This window comes from Pyrus communis, chromosome 8 (genome assembly GCF_041283825.1).
Source record: "Pyrus communis isolate YQ-2024b chromosome 8, ASM4128382v1, whole genome shotgun sequence".
Lineage (NCBI taxonomy): Eukaryota > Viridiplantae > Streptophyta > Magnoliopsida > Rosales > Rosaceae > Pyrus > Pyrus communis.
The window spans coordinates 23272222-23294327 of record NC_142572.1 but is presented as its reverse complement, the minus strand read 5'-3'; the positions used below and the strand labels follow the sequence as shown (position 1 = coordinate 23294327).

General features: G+C 41.1%; 5 protein-coding genes across 8 annotated transcripts; 4 read left to right on the top strand and 1 right to left on the bottom strand.

Annotated features, from left to right (window-relative positions):
* Positions 1-804: 804 nt before the first annotated feature.
* On the top strand, positions 805-10246 carry LOC148695389 (uncharacterized). 3 transcript variants are annotated; one of them, XM_088698108.1, is made up of 7 exons: positions 807-1126; positions 1221-1331; positions 1863-1929; positions 2786-2858; positions 3152-4578; positions 9102-9168; positions 10025-10246. In XM_088698108.1, the coding sequence occupies exons 5-7, from the start codon at positions 3156-3158 to the stop codon at positions 10029-10031; spliced, it is 1497 nt and encodes a 498-aa protein (XP_088554234.1). In that variant the 5' UTR covers positions 807-1126; positions 1221-1331; positions 1863-1929; positions 2786-2858; positions 3152-3155; the 3' UTR covers positions 10032-10246. The 3 variants fall into 3 exon arrangements, with proteins under 3 accessions (XP_088554233.1, XP_088554232.1, XP_088554234.1); XM_088698107.1 differs by lacking the exon at positions 9102-9168 and having other exon boundaries at positions 805-1126; positions 1228-1331; XM_088698106.1 differs by lacking the exon at positions 9102-9168 and having other exon boundaries at positions 805-1126.
* Positions 10247-10653: 407 nt separating this feature from the next.
* LOC137717704 (24-methylenesterol C-methyltransferase 2) lies at positions 10654-12100 on the top strand. The gene has a single exon (XM_068457155.2). The coding sequence runs from the start codon at positions 10828-10830 to the stop codon at positions 11908-11910; it is 1083 nt and encodes a 360-aa protein (XP_068313256.1). The 5' UTR covers positions 10654-10827; the 3' UTR covers positions 11911-12100.
* Positions 12101-15527: 3427 nt separating this feature from the next.
* On the top strand, positions 15528-16638 carry LOC137718323 (thioredoxin-like protein CDSP32, chloroplastic). The gene has a single exon (XM_068457847.2). It carries the CDS (start codon positions 15643-15645, stop codon positions 16537-16539), a length of 897 nt encoding a protein of 298 aa, XP_068313948.1. The 5' UTR covers positions 15528-15642; the 3' UTR covers positions 16540-16638.
* Positions 16639-17778: 1140 nt separating this feature from the next.
* Positions 17779-18926, bottom strand: LOC137716806 (uncharacterized protein At1g76070). Its single transcript, XM_068456181.2, has one exon. It carries the CDS (start codon positions 18804-18806, stop codon positions 18030-18032), a length of 777 nt encoding a protein of 258 aa, XP_068312282.1. The 5' UTR covers positions 18807-18926; the 3' UTR covers positions 17779-18029.
* A 1846-nt stretch (positions 18927-20772) lies between these two features.
* Positions 20773-22072, top strand: LOC137718731 (LYR family of Fe/S cluster biogenesis protein). Of its 2 annotated transcripts, none has more exons than XM_068458271.2 (3): positions 20773-20952; positions 21223-21362; positions 21852-22072. In XM_068458271.2, the coding sequence occupies exons 2-3, from the start codon at positions 21257-21259 to the stop codon at positions 21989-21991; spliced, it is 246 nt and encodes an 81-aa protein (XP_068314372.1). In that variant the 5' UTR covers positions 20773-20952; positions 21223-21256; the 3' UTR covers positions 21992-22072. The 2 variants fall into 2 exon arrangements, with proteins under 2 accessions (XP_068314372.1, XP_088554339.1); XM_088698213.1 differs by lacking the exon at positions 20773-20952 and adding an exon at positions 20981-21128.
* The last annotated feature ends 34 nt before the right edge of the window (positions 22073-22106 follow it).

Below are 22106 nucleotides of genomic sequence, written 5' to 3'. Positions count from 1 at the left end.
AATATTGCTATCATTGTCAGTTGATTTAGATGAAAATGATGGAATTTAATATTTTCTTCAATATTTAATAAGTGTGTAAAAAATATTAACGATATATGTTGATTATAACTTAAATTTCTCGCTTCCATACTTTTTTTTTTCTCATGAATTTTGGATATTTCTATAAAAATATCGAGCCTATCAAATAAATTTTAAACACTGCTGTTTCTGATAAATGCAATATATATATATATATATATATTTGATATTCACATTTATAACCGTTACTATCGGTTTATTTTTACGGTTACATGGGCATATTTATACTTGTAGACTTGTATAAATAATTAACCATAATCGTAATTGTAATGGAGTTTTAACGAAACATTCCGGTACTGTTCACTTTTAACGAAAATAATATTTTTACTCTAAAAAGTCACTGCTGATACTATTCACTTACAGCACATTTTTGTCATTTTGATTAAAACACAAAGTTTTCAAAACCCTTTTCATTAGTTTTTCTAAGTTTTAATTGGTATTTGATAACCGCATTATTTTACCCATCATCAATTGAAACTCTATTCCTAGAGCACAACCAACCTTTGTCGTCTTGCAATTTCATGTGTTAGGCCATCTCCAACCGAACGAGAGCCAGAGGGCTCGTTTTAACCCTTTGGCTCTCGAAGATATTAATATTTTAATGTACAGTACAAGGCTATATTTGCCTCAATCTCCGATCGAGGGTCATATAGCTCGTTTTAACCCTGTGACAAAAAACCGTCTCCGATCGAGGGCTAAAGGGCTATACTGTAACATCCCGTCCCGAAACTAACGAGACGTACATTTAAAATGACAATTTTACCCTAATTTGTTTGTGTACGTTAAGTGTTGTGTAGTGTGGTGTTGTAGGACCACACACACACTCACACCTCACCCTCACTTTCCCGGGATTCCCTCCCTCATTCCCTCACTCTTTGTCTCTCTGTCTCTGTCTCAGTCTCTCTCTCTCTCCCCGAATCCATCTTCTTCTTCTTCCTTCAACACACACGGCCACACATACAAACATACTCAAACCTGCACCAATTAAGAAACCAAGACCACCCTCGTGCTCGTGAGGTTGTGAGGAGCACAACCATACCAATTCCAGGTAAGAATTCGAACGTTTTCACGTCGTTTCAACAATGGCCGAATTTTACACTGTTCATGCAAACCTAAACTAGCTTGTTTTTGGAATTTCTAAGCTTGTAGTTGTGCTTGTGAGGTCCCAAGGAGCCTCGGAGTAGTTCGTTGGGTGAATTTGGACGTCGGGATCGTCCTGTACGAAGTTGGCCGATTCTTGAAGTTGAAGACAGGTATGATCTAGCAATTTTTAGGCCTTAAAACTAGTCTAACGTGATTCTACTAGTCCTAAGCTTCATTTTGGTATAAAGAACGTGAAAAATGGTTGAAAAACGAAGGAGAAAACTTAGTTTGAAAATTACCCAGTTTTCCGGCGCCGTCGCCGGCGCCGGCGTCTCGCCGGAGAAGAAAGGAGAATATTCCGTTAAGTCTAACGGAATATTCCTAACGGCAGTGACAGAATCCGGTTAGATTTGACGGAATATTCCGTCAGTTAACGGAATATTCCTGACGGCGTCAACTGACGCCGTCAGTGTGCAGTGCACGTGGGCCGCGCGTGGGGGCGCGTAGGTCCGTGCGTGTTCAGGCGCGTGGGGGCGCGTGCGTGGTCCAAAAATTTTTCTAAAATTATGGGCGTGATCCTGAGGTTGTGTAGGTCACGTTGGTATATTCATTTGTCCATTTTGAGCAATGTATGAGAAGTTATTACGAGATGTTGCTTAGGTGCTTTTAAATTAATGTTTTCGTAACTTTGTCGCGTATAGGTGATTCGTTTTCCGAGGACGAGCGTACGCACTCGAGGCAGGGGGGCTACGACCCTTCTAATTATCAGTGAGTGGGCTTTTGTTTTCCGTATATACCTATATACATATTAATTCCCAGAAATTAAATAGAAAAGGTTATATGTTTTATGCCATGCATCATTTGAATATTGTTTACGCATCATCACGTGCGTTGGTAGTTGGCATACATATATAAATGTGTATTTGGTGCTGTGGACGCACAGGTAAGTGCCAGGTAAGCGGTATTCATGTGGTTATGCATTCCTGTTTATTATGCAATAGTAGTTTGAAATGCTTAGAGAGCTCATAATCTGCACCCCCGGTGTTAGTGCTCCCGCCCAGGGCCAGGGCACAGTCCTTCACGTGATGTTCACCAGCACCACACGCTCGCCTTGGATCCAAGTTAGGTGCAAGCCTTGTCGTACAGACCACATTAGGTGGTTCCGACTCGTAGGTGACCCGCGATTATTCGCACAGTCTTCACGTGATCGTAGCACTAGAGCGTATATATTACACCCAGTCTTGTCGTACAGACCACGTTAGGTGGTTCCGACTCGTGTGCAGATTCAGATATTGAGTTGAGATTGAAGCTCTATATGCAGCCGTACAGGTCACGTTAGGTGACTCCCGGCTGCCAGATTATATGTTATTGATGTGAATTATGCTTGAACAATTACATTTGATTATGAGATTCTGTTGTGGCATATTCTCAAGCATGAATGGCATATTGTGAGCATGAATGGCATATGTGGAGCATTATTGACATACCTATACATACGTATATATGTTCATTTTCTGGGAAGTATACAGGTTTTACGGCGAGGGGTTAGAATGTATTTTTGTTAAAGAGTTTTAAAAGAGCTTTGTTTTTGCCCACTCACGCTTTTGTTTTTGCGCCCCTCCAGGTTCTAGTGGTCTAGCAAGTTCGGTGGTCCATCCCAGAGGGCGTCCCGGCATTTCTGACAGACACTCACCATTGTAGGGTCACCTTCGGGTGTACATATGTCGTAACTTTCCTTTTTCGACTGCTGTAGACTTGCTCTGAATTGTGTCTCACATACACTAGTACTTTGTATGCTATTAGGTTTTTAATTATTCGTACTTTTATATTACTATACCTTTAGCTTCCGCACGCGCACATGGCTACGTCACCTTCGCGTGACGGCCAGCATGCCCTGATCTCGGTCGGGGTGTGTCAGCTTGGTATCAGAGCCTAGGTTTGGCAGTCCTGTGTCTTTGTGAGTATTCTAATAGTTGGTGTCTTCTGTCAGAATCATGCCGCCTCGTCGGGAACCACGTCGCTCAGATGAGTCTAGTTTTCCTGATCTTACTCAGTTGGGGGAAGTGATTGCTACAGCCCTTCAAACAGTGATGCGCCCTCCCCAGAGGACTCCTCTGGAGACTATGTATAACTTGAAGTTGGATAAGTTTAAAGGTAACGAGGGTCATGAAGGCGCAGAACGTTGGTTGGAACACATAGAGAAGACTTTCCGTGTGTTACATAACCAGGGGAACCTTCCTATGGAAAGGTGGGTTGAGACAACCTCTTGGTTTCTGGAGATGGAGTCTGCAGCTTGGTGGGAGCAAGAACTTCGTAGGTTGACTCCAGCTCAGAGGACCGATTGGAATGTTTTCAAAGACGTGTTTCAAAGGAGATTTGTACCCCCTGAGTATATCGACCGTAAGAAACAGGAATTCACTGAATTGAAACAGCGAAAGATGACGGCTAACGAGTACTATCGTAAGTTCACTGATTTGTCTCGTTACTATCCTGATGTCGCTGGTAATCCGGCGGAGATGCTTCGTCGTTTTCGCTTGGGCACTAAGAAGAAATGGCGTTCTATGGTAACTACTACTCACTGTGAGTCATATCAGGAGTTCTATGAGATATTGTTGAGGGTAGAGGACTCTGAGAATATGTCAAGTGATAGTGACGAAGAGAAAAACGGCAATCAGAAGAAAGACGACAAAGGAAAAGGTCAAACATCGTTGGGGCCTCGTCAAACTCAGAACTTTAAAAGGGGTGGTGCAAGTTCAAGTTCGTCTAGTGGTGGTTTCAGTGCCTCTGGACAAGGACGTGGAGGTAGGTTTTATGGAGGTGCTCGAGGCCAGAGACAAGATGATGGTGGCCGAAACCGACTCCCATTTTGCCGTAGATGTAATAATCGACATTTCGGCGAGTGTAGGCGTGGCAACGGTGCTTGTTTCACGTGTGGGCAGATGGGACATAGAGCGGTGAATTGTCCCCAGGGTCAGCAACAGAAGCCGCAGCAGACCTTTATGCCGCCACCTGCACCGATTCGGCAAATCCAAGGTCCGAGTAATTATGGTCAAACAGGTAGAGGTGGTGCCTATCACTATCAGGGTGATGCTGTTCCCTATGCCCCGGGACCGTATCAGTACCCCCAGGACCCGTATTCACAAGGTGGTTATCCCCCGTATCCCAGCAACTACATGCCGTATCCTCCAGCTCCAACAAGTGGTTCTCAGTGGTACCAAGGAGGACAGTATCAGCAGGGTGAGAATGCCACTAGTAGTGCAGGGTCTTCGAGGCAGATGGGTCAGCCCAGTCAGGGGCGTGGAGCTCAAGGTCGCGGTGTTCAAGCGAGCAGAGGTCGTGGAGGACGACAGCAGGGCCAGGGGCGTATTCACAATATTTCCCTGCAGGATGCTCAGAACAACCCGGACTTGATAATGGGTACGTTAAACATTCTTGGTTATTTTGCTAGAGTCTTAATTGATTGTGGAGCTACACATTCCGTTATTTCTCATACATTTGCTCAAGTAACGCAACCTCGCCCCACACCTCTAGGGTACGATTTAGAGTTCGCTATGCCTAGAGGAGAGAGATGTGTTGTAGATTGTGTGTACCCAGGATGTCCAGTGATAGTAGAGGGTGTAGTTATGCCCGCGGATCTTATTCCGTTAGATATTGTCGATTTTGATGTGATTTTGGGCAATGATTGGTTGCACTTCTATCGTGCCAAAATTGATTGTTACGGGAAAGTAGTTACTTTTCACCGTCCTGGATTACCTGAGGTTACTTTTGTGGGTGAGCAGAGTGGGGTAAGACATGGTGTTATTTCGGCTTTACGAGCGAAGAAGTTGTTGACTAAAGGTTGTCAGGGGTATCTAGCTCATGTGGTACTAGAGGAGGCCGTTCCAAGCAGAATTGAGGATGTGAGAGTGGTTAGACACTTCCCTGATGTTTTTCCTGAAGATTTACCTGGTTTACCCCCAGATCGAGATGTGGATTTCACTGTTGAGTTGCTTCCAGGTACCAATCCTATTTCATTAACTCCTTATCGTATGGCTCCCGCTGAGTTAAGGGAATTGAAAGTGCAATTACAGGAATTAGTGGATAAGGGATTCATTCAGCCTAGTATTTCACCTTGGGGCGCTCCAGTGTTGTTTGTGAAAAAGAAAGATGGGACTTTGAGGCTGTGTATCGACTACAGACAATTGAATCGGGTGACGATTAAAAACCGTTATCCATTGCCTCGTATCGACGATTTGTTTGATCAGCTGAGAGGTGCTTGTGTATTTTCTAAGATAGACTTGAGGTCTGGGTACTATCAGCTGAAGATTAGTAGGGATGATGTTCCTAAGACGGCGTTCAGGACTCGTTACGGTCATTACGAGTTTCTGGTTATGCCATTTGGGTTGACGAATGCACCAGCAGCTTTTATGGATTTAATGAACCGGGTATTTCAGCCTTACCTGGATAGATTTGTCATTGTCTTCATTGACGATATTCTGGTGTATTCTAAGTCCAAAGCGGAACATGTCCGACATCTTACTTTGGTGTTGAAAAGGTTGAGAGAACACCAATTGTATGCTAAGTTTAGTAAGTGCCAGTTCTGGTTAGATCAAGTCGCGTTTTTGGGGCACATCATTTCTGCTCAAGGTATTCTGGTTGATACTCAGAAGGTTGCAGCTGTGGAGAGTTGGGAGCAACCACGAACCGTCACTGAGGTGAGAAGTTTCATTGGTTTGGCGGGATATTATCGGAGATTCGTTAAGGATTTTTCGGTAATTGCTTTGCCACTGACGAGGTTAACAAGGAAAGATGTTAAGTTTGAGTGGAATGATAAGTGTGAGCAAAGTTTCCAGCAGTTGAAGCATTGTCTTACTAATGCACCTGTTTTGGCACTTCCAGACGATAGTGGTGATTTCGAGGTTTATAGCGATGCTTCCTTGAATGGTCTGGGATGTGTATTGATGCAGCATGGTAGGGTGATTGCTTATGCTTCGCGGCAGTTGAAAACCCATGAAATGAATTACCCTACACATGATTTGGAGTTGGCTGCTATTATCTTTGCGTTGAAGTTGTGGAGACACTATCTTTATGGAGAAAAGTGTAGGATCTTCACAGATCACAAGAGTCTTCAGTATCTCTTTACCCAGAAGGAACTTAATCTTCGTCAACGGAGGTGGTTGGAGTTACTCAGCGATTACGATTGCACGATTGATTATCACCCTGGTCGTGCGAACGTAGTAGCCGATGCACTTAGCAGGAAGTCACATGGCCGTATCAATGCGTTGTACGCTAGTCGTATTCCTCTTTTGGTGGACTTGCGTGCTACGGGAGTAAGGTTAGAAGCAGAAGATCGAGAAGTGGCATTACTTGCTAATTTTCAAGTTAGGCCAATCTTAGTTGATCGGGTGCTTGAAGCTCAGGTAGCTGATGAACAGATTCAAGAACTAATTCAAGCTCGAGGTCAAGGAAGGTGGCGAGATCTCAGAGTTCGTGATTCTGATGGCATGTTGATGTTAGAGGGTAGAATGTTCGTGCCTAGTAATGTGGACTTGAAGAAGGAAATTCTTGATGAAGCACATATCTCGGCTTATGCCATGCACCCAGGGGCAACCAAAATGTATCATACCATTCGACCATTTTACTATTGGCCGGGTATGAAAAGGGAGATAGCTGAGTATGTGAGCAGTTGTGCTGTTTGTCAGCAGGTTAAAGCAGAAAGAAAGAAGCCGTTTGGATTGTTACAGCCGCTTCCCGTTCCAGAGTGGAAGTGGGAAAATATCACTATGGATTTTGTGTACAAGTTGCCGCGTACACATAATGGCTTTGATGGCATTTGGGTGATCGTTGATCGGCTCACTAAGTCGGCACATTTCATTCCAGTAAGAGAGAAGTATTCTTTGAGCCGGTTAGCGGAATTGTTTATCTCAAAGGTTGTGAAGTACCATGGTGTCCCTGTAAGTATTGTCTCGGATCGTGATCCACGATTCACATCAAAGTTTTGGGTAGCCTTTCAGGAAGCTTTGGGTACGAGACTACTTTACAGTACGGCATATCATCCACAAACGGACGGACAGTCTGAGAGAACTATTCAGACCTTGGAAGATATGCTGCGAGCATCAGTGTTACAGTTCAGTGATGCTTGGCACCAGCGATTAGATTTAATGGAATTTGCTTACAACAACAGTTTCCATTCGAGCATTGGCATGGCGCCATTTGAAGCTTTGTATGGTAGATCTTGTCGCACTCCGTTATGTTGGTCGGAGGTTGGCGAAAGAGTCTTGGTAGGTCCGGAGATTGTCGAGGAGACTACTCAAAATGTTCAGGTAATTAGGTCTAACCTGAAAGCAGCTCAGGACAGGCAGAAAAGTTTAGCAGATCGACATGCTACGGACAGAACGTATGAGGTCGGAGATTGGGTATTTCTAAAGCTTTCACCGTGGAGAGGTGTTGTGCGGTTTGGAAAGAAAGGGAAGTTGAGTCCCAGGTATATCGGACCGTACATAGTCACAGAAAAAGTTGGTGAGGTAGCTTATAGGTTGGAGTTGCCTCCGGAGTTGGCTAAAGTGCATAACGTTTTTCACGTGTCTATGCTCCGACATTACGTTGCTGATCCATTGCATGTGATACCTCCTCAACCGTTAGAGATAAATCCAGATTTGACGTACGACGAGGAACCGTTAACGATCTTAGATTGGAAAGAAAAGGTTCTGAGGAACAAGACGGTGAATTTGGTGAAAGTTTTGTGGAGGAGTCACTCGGTTGAAGAAGCTACATGGGAGACAGAAGAACGAATGAGGGATTTGTATCCTAGATTATTCTTTGACTATTAGGGGTGTATTGAGGTTGTTTTGAATTTCGGGACGAAATTCTATTAAGGAGGGTAGGTTGTAACATCCCGTCCCGAAACTAACGAGACGTACATTTAAAATGACAATTTTACCCTAATTTGTTTGTGTACGTTAAGTGTTGTGTAGTGTGGTGTTGTAGGACCACACACACACTCACACCTCACCCTCACTTTCCCGGGATTCCCTCCCTCATTCCCTCACTCTTTGTCTCTCTGTCTCTGTCTCAGTCTCTCTCTCTCTCCCCGAATCCATCTTCTTCTTCTTCCTTCAACACACACGGCCACACATACAAACATACTCAAACCTGCACCAATTAAGAAACCAAGACCACCCTCGTGCTCGTGAGGTTGTGAGGAGCACAACCATACCAATTCCAGGTAAGAATTCGAACGTTTTCACGTCGTTTCAACAATGGCCGAATTTTACACTGTTCATGCAAACCTAAACTAGCTTGTTTTTGGAATTTCTAAGCTTGTAGTTGTGCTTGTGAGGTCCCAAGGAGCCTCGGAGTAGTTCGTTGGGTGAATTTGGACGTCGGGATCGTCCTGTACGAAGTTGGCCGATTCTTGAAGTTGAAGACAGGTATGATCTAGCAATTTTTAGGCCTTAAAACTAGTCTAACGTGATTCTACTAGTCCTAAGCTTCATTTTGGTATAAAGAACGTGAAAAATGGTTGAAAAACGAAGGAGAAAACTTAGTTTGAAAATTACCCAGTTTTCCGGCGCCGTCGCCGGCGCCGGCGTCTCGCCGGAGAAGAAAGGAGAATATTCCGTTAAGTCTAACGGAATATTCCTAACGGCAGTGACAGAATCCGGTTAGATTTGACGGAATATTCCGTCAGTTAACGGAATATTCCTGACGGCGTCAACTGACGCCGTCAGTGTGCAGTGCACGTGGGCCGCGCGTGGGGGCGCGTAGGTCCGTGCGTGTTCAGGCGCGTGGGGGCGCGTGCGTGGTCCAAAAATTTTTCTAAAATTATGGGCGTGATCCTGAGGTTGTGTAGGTCACGTTGGTATATTCATTTGTCCATTTTGAGCAATGTATGAGAAGTTATTACGAGATGTTGCTTAGGTGCTTTTAAATTAATGTTTTCGTAACTTTGTCGCGTATAGGTGATTCGTTTTCCGAGGACGAGCGTACGCACTCGAGGCAGGGGGGCTACGACCCTTCTAATTATCAGTGAGTGGGCTTTTGTTTTCCGTATATACCTATATACATATTAATTCCCAGAAATTAAATAGAAAAGGTTATATGTTTTATGCCATGCATCATTTGAATATTGTTTACGCATCATCACGTGCGTTGGTAGTTGGCATACATATATAAATGTGTATTTGGTGCTGTGGACGCACAGGTAAGTGCCAGGTAAGCGGTATTCATGTGGTTATGCATTCCTGTTTATTATGCAATAGTAGTTTGAAATGCTTAGAGAGCTCATAATCTGCACCCCCGGTGTTAGTGCTCCCGCCCAGGGCCAGGGCACAGTCCTTCACGTGATGTTCACCAGCACCACACGCTCGCCTTGGATCCAAGTTAGGTGCAAGCCTTGTCGTACAGACCACATTAGGTGGTTCCGACTCGTAGGTGACCCGCGATTATTCGCACAGTCTTCACGTGATCGTAGCACTAGAGCGTATATATTACACCCAGTCTTGTCGTACAGACCACGTTAGGTGGTTCCGACTCGTGTGCAGATTCAGATATTGAGTTGAGATTGAAGCTCTATATGCAGCCGTACAGGTCACGTTAGGTGACTCCCGGCTGCCAGATTATATGTTATTGATGTGAATTATGCTTGAACAATTACATTTGATTATGAGATTCTGTTGTGGCATATTCTCAAGCATGAATGGCATATTGTGAGCATGAATGGCATATGTGGAGCATTATTGACATACCTATACATACGTATATATGTTCATTTTCTGGGAAGTATACAGGTTTTACGGCGAGGGGTTAGAATGTATTTTTGTTAAAGAGTTTTAAAAGAGCTTTGTTTTTGCCCACTCACGCTTTTGTTTTTGCGCCCCTCCAGGTTCTAGTGGTCTAGCAAGTTCGGTGGTCCATCCCAGAGGGCGTCCCGGCATTTCTGACAGACACTCACCATTGTAGGGTCACCTTCGGGTGTACATATGTCGTAACTTTCCTTTTTCGACTGCTGTAGACTTGCTCTGAATTGTGTCTCACATACACTAGTACTTTGTATGCTATTAGGTTTTTAATTATTCGTACTTTTATATTACTATACCTTTAGCTTCCGCACGCGCACATGGCTACGTCACCTTCGCGTGACGGCCAGCATGCCCTGATCTCGGTCGGGGTGTGTCATATACGGTCAAACATAATTTATTATTTAAATTTAAAAACTATAACTTAAATTTTAAAAAGGGTGAAAGTTATGTGAAAAATGGTGTAGAAATGAATTAGGTATTTATAGGAAAAAAAAAGGTCCAATTTTTTTAAAAAATTAAAAAAAAGTTGGGGAAAAAAAAAAGAGGACAATATTGTCGGATATATTCGACAGAAAATGTATTAATAATGAAAAATCCAGCCTGGCCCTTTTTTGTCCCGTGAGGCTCACGAACCTTTTGGTCTGATCTTTGGTTGGAGACGATTTTCAGACTATTTTTTATCCTTTGTCCTTATAGACCATTCGGTCAGAGATAATCTTAAAAATATCTGGATCCACGCAAGAGGCTACGCGCGTCCAATTAGCAATATTGGATGTAATAAAAAAGTTAAATACCCAATTAGTACGTTGCCAAACACGATTTCAGAGAGACTCAAAATTTCAGTCCTTCAGTCCTCTCTGTCTTCTCTCACTCTCTTCCAGGTCCAATGGACTCTCTCACCCTCTTTTGTACGGGCGCTCTCCTCGCCGGCGGGATCTATTGGTTTGTCTGCATTCTCGGCCCCGCCGAGCGAAAGGGGAAGCGCGCCGTAGATCTCTCCGGTGGCTCCATCTCCGCCGAGAAAGTTCAAGATAGCTACGACAAATATTGGTCCTTCTTCCGCCGCCCAAAAGAGATCGAAAGGGCTGAGAAAGTCCCCGACTTTGTAGACACCTTTTACAACTTAGTCACCGATATTTATGAGTGGGGTTGGGGGCAGTCCTTCCACTTCTCCCCGCACATCCCCGGTAAGTCCCACAAAGACGCCACGCGCCTCCACGAGGAGATGGCCGTCGATCTCATCGATGTCAAACCCGGAGACCGAATTCTCGACGTCGGATGCGGCGTGGGTGGCCCTATGCGTGCCATCGCGGCCCACTCGCGGGCCAACGTCACAGGGATCACGATCAACGAGTACCAGGTGAAACGCGCGCGTCTGCACAACAAGAAGGCCGGCCTCGACTCGCTCTGCGAGGTCGTATGCGGCAACTTCCTCGAGATGCCGTTCCCGGAGAACAGCTTTGACGGCGCGTACTCGATCGAGGCGACATGTCACGCGCCGAAGCTGGAGGAGGTGTACGCCGAGATCTTCCGGGTTCTGAAGCCGGGGGCTCTGTACGTGTCGTACGAGTGGGTGACGACAGACAAGTACAAGGGTGAGGACGCTGAACACGTGGAGGTCATTCAGGGAATCGAGAGAGGGGATGCCCTGCCGGGACTCAGGAGCTATACGGACATTGCGGAGACGGCGAGGAAGGTCGGGTTCGAGGTGGTGAAGGAGAAAGATCTGGCCAAGCCGCCGGCGCAGCCGTGGTGGAGTCGATTGAAGATGGGGAGGATCGCCTACTGGCGCAACCACATTCTGGTGACGGTGCTCGCCGCCGTCGGAATTGCACCAAAAGGAACCGTGGATGTGCACGAGATGCTGTTCAAAACCGCCGACTTTTTGACCAGGGGCGGCGAAACCGGAATCTTTAGTCCGATGCACATGATTCTCTGCCGGAAGCCCGATACAGCCAAATCATCTTAATTTCCGGTATCACCGGTCCACCCCTGCGTCACTATAGCTCCTTTTTGTTGTTTGTCTTGTTTTAATTATCTTTCAAATCTAGGTTTTGTTTTCCTTTTCTTTTATTTTTATTTGTTTACTTAACCTGCTAATTTATTATCATTTTCTTGTATTTTTGTTTTGGAATTTTTAATTTCGTGGTTGGATTGGATCTTTTCATCTTTTTTATTAATTTCTCTGTTGAATTTGCCTTAATTTCCGTGCCTAATATCTTATGTGCATCGTCTTCTGAATTAACGTTTCAAAATTCAAAAGTCAATGTTGAATTTGAGGCACTTATGGACTACCTTGAGCCGTTAATTGCGATGCATACCATACATTAATATACTCTTTAACTTTTTTCATCCGATGTTATGAAAGGATCAAGGGGTTATGGATTATTTGTGATTTAGGGATGTCCGATGTTATGAAAGGATCAAGGGGTTATGGATTATTTGTGATTTAGGGATGGGAAATGAAGTGATCACTTACGTGGATCGAATACCATCACAGTTACGTTTTAGTTTAATGAATTCGTTTCATTTCATGTAAGTGATTCTTTTATTTTCTTTAGAAAGGTGCAGGGCTGAAAGGTGGATGGTGAAAGCAACCAGGCATGTAAGTTTTGATGTTTACTGTATAATACAATTGGCAACCGGCAGTGTTGAGAGTTTAGGTGGCGGGCAGTGTAGAAAGTCGGGTCCGGGATACATTTTAAAAGTTGTCATAAATTTAATCGTTTAATCAAATTTCAATAATTCAGAATACGAAGATTGATGGATTAGAACCATGTCCACAAGCGAGGGAGTTGAGAGATTTCACAAAGTGAATCCGTCAATCACGAAAAATGATTTTCTTCGGATCTCATCTATCAAATTCACGAAAGGCAAATTTGTGTTGGCAGTTTGGTCGGCTGTGTGTCACGTTGCGTTTAGGTTTTAGCTACGGCTGCCCTACAAACATGCCGACATGTCTGGGCCAGCACCCACCGGTTGGGTTTGGTTTGGTTTGGATCTCTCTTGGATCTGGATCCTTTTCTGAGCTAATGAAGAAGATCTTTTTCATCAATCATCGTGCATCGTTGAATTTTTATTCAACGGTTACAAATAGTGAAGTTCCTTTAAAGTTATAATGATTGTAACGGTGTGATAAAAATCTAACGATCCACAATGATTAATAAGAAAGATCATTTCCATTAGCTTAGGAGAGGATCCAAATCCCTCTCAACCCATCTCGAGTGTTTTCGTTGTGTCTTCCATGCTACTTTGCCTGCCGCTGCCAGTGCCACCAGTCTTTTCGGTTTCTTTATAATTTCTGGCACATGACATGCCACCTTGTATTTGTTGGCATACTATATTATTAATGCCTTATTCTTTTTCCTAGGTTATATATATATATATATATAAGGATGTGTGTTATTTTGCTTTTGTTTTTTAGCCTGCATTCATAATAGATGCTACCATTTACACACTTTTTTTATTTTTTATATCTTTTTTTTAATTTTCAGTTATTGGAACAAATCAGCTAAAATAATTAAGGAGAAAGGATCCTCGTAGGATTTTTTTATGAGGATCTTGAAAATCTTTCAATTAGATTCGTTCATCGTGCATTGTGCGATCATTTTCGTCATGTGCTGTTTATATTTAATTTTAAATAAAAAAATTTACTATAATTTCTGACTGCACGATATACGATAAACAGATGTGATTGAGGATCCCCGAGATCCTTATAAAGAGAATCCAGATCTTCACTCATAATTAAGAACACAAATTAATAAAAAAAAAATGTATAAAAAGTATTTAAAAAATGTAGAAATAGCATTTAATAAATATCAGTGAATGTTTTAAATAATAGGGTATATTCTTCTCACTCTTTAAAGTGGCACTTTGAATTGCTTTGCCAATTGCCTTATTGCCTTCTTGCCAGGAGGATATTCTCACTCGTTAAAGTGACACTTTTAGTTAAAGGAACTTTAATGAAAAGCTCACGATACTATTTACTTCAACGAAAAATTATATTTTTACATTAAAAAGTGAACCGTGATACTATTTACTTTACCCTTTATTTTGTTCTTATCGTTAAAACTCAAAATTTTCAAATCCGTTTCATTAGTTTTCCTTTTAATTAATATGGTATATTCTTTTCACTCTTATCGTGTTCATTCATTATATTTCATACGATTAATTTTTATCAGATACTATTTATATTTAATTTAAAATATTTCTAGATTTATGACGATCCCAATGATCCTCATAAATAAGATCGAAGAGGATCTTCATTCGCCTTTTTGGGGCAGTGGAAGAGCACGAGACATCTGAGTGGTGTTGTTGTCCTACTCATAGTTGGAAAATGATAATCCACCAATACTTTTTTCAAGCCATTTTAATCTGTGGTACCATTTAACTTTTTCTGCATAACAATATATGCTTAATATTTGCATTCGAGATGCCGGTCGGAGATATGGAGCAACAAAATCACACTGAAAATCCACTTGATATTTAAAAGGGGCCCGATTCAATTATAACTTCGGAAGAAAAACTTTCCGAAACGTGAATGGTGTTCTTTTGACTAAGCCATCCAAGGCCTTTGAGTAAATTAGTAGACAGGAAAAAGTCCTGGAGATTTTTTGGGTTGTCGAATTGAAGATTCTTTTATCGATGTTTGATTTGTCAAAACTCAAGACATTGGTTGTAGTTGATTGCGTGAGTCTACCCAACTTTGGTCCAACCCAAAAATATCCAGTTTCTGGCTTATAGAAATTCGATCTAGAGAAACACTTGTCAAATGTTATTTCAAGAAGTAATGCGTCAATTGCTAATTCGTTAATTTACTAATTGAGTTGCTATCTCGGTTGGAAATGCATTTTTCCTATGTGCCATAGCAAATCTAACGTCGCTAATCTCCACCTTCATCCCAATTGGCAACTACCATTGAAAATATCGACAACCCGATTTTTAGCCACCGCCACCATGATCTCCATGGTCTCTCTCTGTTCCAATGGTTTTTCGATCCAATTGCCTGTAACCGTTGTTTTAACCTCATCCGTTGTTTGAATTTAATGGTAAGGATTCGTTTCTCCCGCAAGACGCCCTTATTGTAGAAAAGTTGGAATTTTTTTTTAGATAAACAATCCCAAGCAGACCATCAAACTAGAATTTAAGGTGTCGACCAAAAAAAAAAAAATACTAATGAAAATGGTTTGAAAACTTTATGTTTTAAAGATAAGAACAAAATAAAGAGTAAAATGAATAGTACTAAGATTGACTTTTTAGTGTTAAAATATGATTTTTCGTTAAAGTTCAAAAAAAAAAAAAAGGTATAATATAAGGTGTATTTCACTACTCAACAACTTATTGTTACCTCAAACCGATTTGAAATGTACAAATAGTAGTACTATATAGAGATTATATAAGCCCAAATTTTGTGGATCAATGATTTGAGCCTACTTATGGGTTTCATGTATGTCAAAAGAGATTGAAACCACAAAATAAGATATTTTGGGCTTTACCGTACACATCAAAGAGAATGAAAGATTGAATATGCCAAGGATATTTTCATAAAATCACCCTTATATATTGCCTCAGTGGATCATACGAACCACACAAAGCAGTGGCTGCTGAGATTTCAAGATAATTCCACACCAGAGTCTCCCAACACTTTCATAGGTTTAAATAAGCAAAGCAACGCAAACCAAATCTTCCTATCCTACCTTCAATGGCGACCATCACAAATTTCATAGTCAAACCCCTTTCGTCATCGCAATTTTCAATCCCAAGAACAAGTTGTTTTGTTGGTAAAGGTTTAAGTTTGGTGACGAAGCTTAAACCTTTACCAACAAAACTTGAAACAAAAAGAAACCAATTCCGCAACTTCACCATCAACGCCACAGCCACCGCCGGCACTAAAGAGGTTCAAAGTGACGAGAGAGTTCAGCGAGTGCACAGCATCCAGGAATTCGACAAGGCCCTCGAGTTGGCCAAAAACAAGCTCGTTGTCGTCGAGTTTGCCGCCAGCCACAGCGCCCAGAGCCAAAAAATGTACCCGTTCATGGTCGACCTCAGCCGCACGTGTAACGACGTAGAGTTTTTATTGGTCATGGGTGACGAGTCGGAAGACACCCGAGAGCTCTGCAGGAGAGAGAACATCGACAAGGTCCCCCACTTCAGCTTCTACAAGAGCATGGAGAAGATTCACGAGGAGGACGGAATAGACGGCGATCAGCTGAGGGGGGACGTGTTGTATTACGGCGACAACCACTCCGCGGTGGTTCAGCTGCATCAGAAGGAGGACGTGGAGAAGCTGATTGAGGAGCATAAGGTGGACGGCAAGCTGATTGTGCTTGACGTGGGGCTCAAGCATTGTGGGCCGTGTGTCAAGGTGTATCCGACGGTGGTGAAGCTGTCGAAGCGGATGGACACGGTGGTGTTTGCGAGGATGAACGGCGATGAGAATGACAGCTGCCTGCAGTTCCTCAAGGACATGGAGGTGGTGGAGGTGCCTACTTTCTTGTTCATTAGAGATGGTGAAATTTGCGGAAGATATGTGGGTTCTGGTAAAGGAGAGCTTATTGGTGAAATTCTGAGATACCAAGGAGTCCGCGTGACTTACTAGGTTAATTATCAACAAATTAGAATATTCAAGTTTAATTTTACAAAATTTGTACTTTATTTGCGTGACCAAAATATATGAAGTTGAATTAGACTTCGGATATGTTCTAGCTCAAGAAAAGAGAAATTTATTAAGAACCTAATACATAGTACTCTTGAATGAGAGAAACTTTAGTAGAATTATCTTATATGGACAACGCTTGCATAGAGTCAAACAAATTTGAGATCGAGTAACACAAGACTAAAAAGAATCTCTTGTGCTTTTTATGAGTGGCAACCTTCATGTACATTATTCGGAGATCCCCTATGAGGTCTTAGATTCGACTCTCGTTAAAAACGAATTTGAATCACATTGTTAACCCATTATAAAACTTAATTCACTTTCTTTTAATGTAAATACTATCGTTTGTTAAAAATGAAGAAAAAAAACACAGAAGACCAACATAGATTAAGGCTTGAAACAGTTTGTAGGCAACATTCGTTGCTAGAAAAATCAATGGGCCAAAAGCCCAAACTGACTCAATACGATCCACCCAATTGTGTTAGTGGGTATGTCACATATTCAGAGGTTGCCTAGTCTTTTACAAAGGTTGGATCCGGTCAAAGTTGGTCAGCTGTATATTATTGATAAAAATAAAGGATATGCGAAGGTGACCCAATCTCACCGCATTCAAACATGCAGGGCACGAATTGATATTTATTTGTCACCTTATTTTTTTAGAATTGAACCTGAAATTGGCGTTAAATTAAAGGTGCAAATCTTGGTTAAATGCATTCTAGCCCTTCATTCAGGTATCAATATGGAGTCCTCCTCTTATAAGGTCGTTATTTTGAGAATCTGTAAGAACCAAATGCAAATTAACCATATAATTATATTAGTTTATATAGAAAAGGTTAAAAATATGACAACAATCAAGTTAAAATTTATGGACCATTAAAAAACTCATTTTCTTATTTTGAAAATGATGGATTGTAGCATTGCCAATTAATTTTACAACAATATAGATTCGACGGAGAAACCACCAATCAATTAGTTAACCTTATTTTCAATTGTGGCAGCTGCATGCCTGACTGGTATATATAAACCAAATTTGCCCCAATATATATCCAAAGATGGTTTTTATTTATTTAATTCTAATATATATATATGTGCGCCCACCATATTAGTTTTGTATAATTTCCATGAATTAGAAAAAGAAGACTAAGTTAAACATCTTGCACTAGTTGCTGAAACAGTATTCTAGTTCGAATGCTGCATTCACACTTCCAAATTAAGCAAATTAAACATCATCAAAAGCATAATTAAGCACAAGAAAGCTAAACCGTGCCACCAAAAAGATCTTATGGATCCTAACTTTTGTCCAATACATGTGTATGTATTAACATAATTTGCCATTAAAATTTTACACCCAAGAAAATAAAAAGTGGAGGACAAAGAGAACCCTAATCTAAAATAGAATGTATGATAAACCGAAACGATTATGAACAATTTAATTAGACCATGGGTTTCAATTCTAGAGGAATAGGGGGTGCCATTGTTCTTCTCTTCCATAGATTGATTTCTTTCTTTGGCTGCAAAGGAACTTGATGAAATTGATTTCTTCCTCCAATCCCTAGAGGCGCTGAGAATGCGATTCTAACATCTTCTTCTCTCTCATCGCCGTCTTCTCTCTCTTCATCCGAATAATCGCGACGATTATTCATAATATTATGAGGAGATTCCCATTCGAAGTTTTCGAAAACATGGCCACGTCCGCTTGCAAATCTCTTCATCTGACCCAACGAAGGCGCCATATCCGGAAGAGATGGAGCCGTCCGACTACGATCAAGATCACTGGCATCAGATTCAGATTTTCTTCCGGGGTTAATGTTGCTAAACATCCTCCGGAACGTAAAACCGTGCTTCTTGATCTCACGCGGCGACCACGGCCCCGGAGGCTTTGATTTTTGGCGATCTTTGGGGATCAAATTAACACGATTTATCTTGTTAATGTGCTTCTTGTGCTTGATCTGTCCCATGCACGACACTTTCGGCGAAGTCGGCTCCTCCTCTTGTGTCTGACCGTCAAAGCTTCCGTTTCTCTGTTTTCTTCGGACTTGATCTGGAATCATTAAGGGGCCGGAAAACCCTCGCCGCCCATGAGCTTTAAGCTTGGCGGCGGCTTCTCTGGTAGGGCTGTAAGGACGGCTGTGAAAAGAAACACCGGAAGTAGCTTTCGGTAGAAACTTCAGGATCTTGTTTTTTGTTTTACCTTGTTTCTGATGATCCATTGTTGCATGTAAAAGAATAACGCTAATCTTGTTGCACGCTTTAGACGTTGAGGAGGATAATGAAATTGTGTTTAATCGCTTATCCAGCAGCACTACTTATATATATATATTTGTATACACACACATATACATACATACATACATACATATATATATATATATATGTACTTATCTGACAATGTCAAGAAGAGAGAGGGGATGGTCAAACAAGGGAGGTGTGTGTGACCTAGCAAACCATATTTGCTCGACTGAATTGAATAATACAGCTTGCGTTTCATGCAGGTTTCCGGATTTTTCTGCACGAGATTTAATTTAGATAAACGTTTTTTTATTTCTAATCCACGGGCTAAACCGAAGTAAACAACTTAAGCAATGCTTAGGAATTGACTTGTCCACCCTTTATGAGGGAGCTGTTAAACGTTGATCCAATCATTGAATATTACACGTGGATTTCAAAAGATAATATGACAAATTTGCAATTCGGAAATTTGTAAGTGACCATTTACCACAGTGATGGAAAGGTGTTGTGCTCTTGTGGCGTGAGTTCAAATCCCGTCTGTAGCTAACCTAACATTTAATTTACTAACACTATCGTTTTATTAAAAAAAAAAAAAAGAGTAAAAAAAAAAGTTTGACAAAACGTGTACTAGTTGACTAGATTACAGGATGATATATGCTATGTACCAACTTAACTGTTTCACCAACTTACATAACAAAATCATTAGGAAGATTTTTTTTTTTTTTTTTTTTTTTTTTTTTTTCAAATCAGGGGGAAAAAACTTTAGAAAAACTTTTGTTCATCTTGTTTAACTTGTGCATAACATAATTGACTACTCGATAAATTGGTTATATGCAAGGTCGATGAGCTTGTAAGTCAAGTAATTAAGAGTTCATCTAACTATGATTTTGTAGTGCATAAAGTTCGAATGGTTGAGATGTATCAAATTATTTGATTTGTTTTTAGCGATGACTAGTATGCACATCGATTCCTTGACTGAGTGTGTGAACATTATATATATATATATATATATATATATATATATATATATATATAATTAACATGACCAAACCATAGGGATCGGCTCGTTGGTATGAAAAGTATCATGTTCATGGGCCTAATGATAATAATTAATTAGTAAGTTAAAATACAATTAGCTGCAATTGGTTTGTTTTTTTAAACAAAATTGAATTGGTTCACCATATGAAAAGTTGATTAGTATAAGTTATATTGATGTATTTCGTCTTCATTCATAGGAGCTTGAACTTAATTAACTCTCCCTTAATAAGGTCAAACGTATACACTTGGTCTGCATCACAGACTCGTCACCGGAAGACATGCATTGCCGACGTACGTCAACTTTTAAGATGACGACGACATGCATGCTAATTATTATTCGGATTTAATTAAATATCTGTTAGGAGTTCAGAAAATGCCAGCAAAAGAGCCAAGAAGCACTGCTAACACAAAACAGGTAGGTAGCTGGGTGTTATTTCCATGTTCTGTGGACCATGCGTGTTCGTGAGCAAATCTTATGGGAAAAACATTTTGAAGCTTCCTATTGAAGATCTAGTTCTAGGGCACCCTTCAAACCTTAATCTTTACTTTGCTAAGGGATATCGTTGTGGCGGTATTCCAATCCACTCACGCACGCACAAGTGGATTGGTCAAAGACTTAATACAATGTTTCACTTTTTGTCAAATAAGGCTATTATTGGTGCAAGACAATTGTTGTTGTTTGCATAGTTGATTTCATTGAGCATATTGAAAATATTTTTTTGTTTGTTTGTTTCTAATTTCACTCTGGGTGGAGAATAAATTCGTTACAAACTCACCATTCATAAGATTCGAATCTAAAATTTATAACTTACTAATCAAGATTAATATTACTAAACCGTAGAGAAAATAAGCGTTTCGAGTTGAACAAAGAGAAAGATGGGCAAAGGCCTTCCTAGACAGAGCAATATTCAGTAAGCGAAGCCCAGCTTCTTTTGGGCAACAAAAGTTGGGCTCATCCACAAATTGAGACCAATTGAAGGACCAACAACAAACGTCGGAGTTAGCACAAGGCGGCCGTCAACTCCTCAGACCAACAAGCTCCTTCTATTGCTACCGCTGCAGGCTGCGGCCCCCTTTCTTTCCCTCAAGGTCTGCAGATATTGCTGTATATTTTTATTATTTAAATTAAAGTAATTTCTGGTACAATTTTCATGTTTGTTGACTCCATTTATGAAATCCTAGCTGCATCTGTAATTGGGCAAAATCGATTGGAAATTGCAGAAATGAGGATCCGGTCTCTGATCTGAATTTCATAGCCAGGAAATGTAATTAAAAAAGAAAATAAAGAGATGAAAATATATGATAAAAAGTCTGATTAATTAATTAATTTATTTATTTATTTGTGTTATGTGTTTGTAGGTATTTTTTGAGGGAAGGAGTGAGTGTCGGGGCTATGGCTAAAGCCCTTGATTTGCAGGACTTCCTTCTCCGCGGTCGAGTCTTGAAGCTTTATAGGCAAGCACTTCGGATTACCCGAAGAGCCCCTGTGGATTCCAGAGGTTAACTTACTCCTTACCACTCTTTTAAATAACATGTAGATGTTTTCCCGACTCTGTCAAAGCGGGGAGCCTTGTTGGCTTGGGCGCCCTTACCCTACTAAACAACAGATTTCTGGATGAAATACCACATTGTTCTTGCCCATTACGCTCATTAGTACTTTTAGTCTTGGTATATATTTTAACAGGCACGAAAATGATACACTCCTCGAGTAGATTGAGTTTTCGGAACGAGGATACTATCCGGATCCTCTTTGTAAGGATCATGGGATCCTCAAATCGTGTATGTTCATCATACATCGTATAATCAGTTTTTGTCAGATACTGTTCATATTTAATTTTAAATAAAAGTATTTAAAATGATTTGTAAGTACAATGAACGGACACGATTTGAAGATCTCCAGGATCCTCGTAAAAAGGATCCGTAGAGTTTTCGGGCAGGTTGTGTGTATTCCTTTATAATTTTGATGGAAAGGCGGTTGATGTTTACAGGTGAACTAAGATCGATGATTCGACAAGAACTGGAGAACAACCGGCAGTGCAGTGACAGGCAACGGACTCGTTTTCTGCTTAGCGAAGGATTGGAGAGATTGAAACGTCTCGACGAGATGCTTGACATGCAAGGTCATTAGTTCTTATTCCTTAATTTGTAGTTTTTGAACAAGAACATGCGACCCATGCTGCATTTGTTAACATATGATGTTTGTTTCGAATTCATTTGTCTTTCTTGTGTTTCAATTTTCTGTT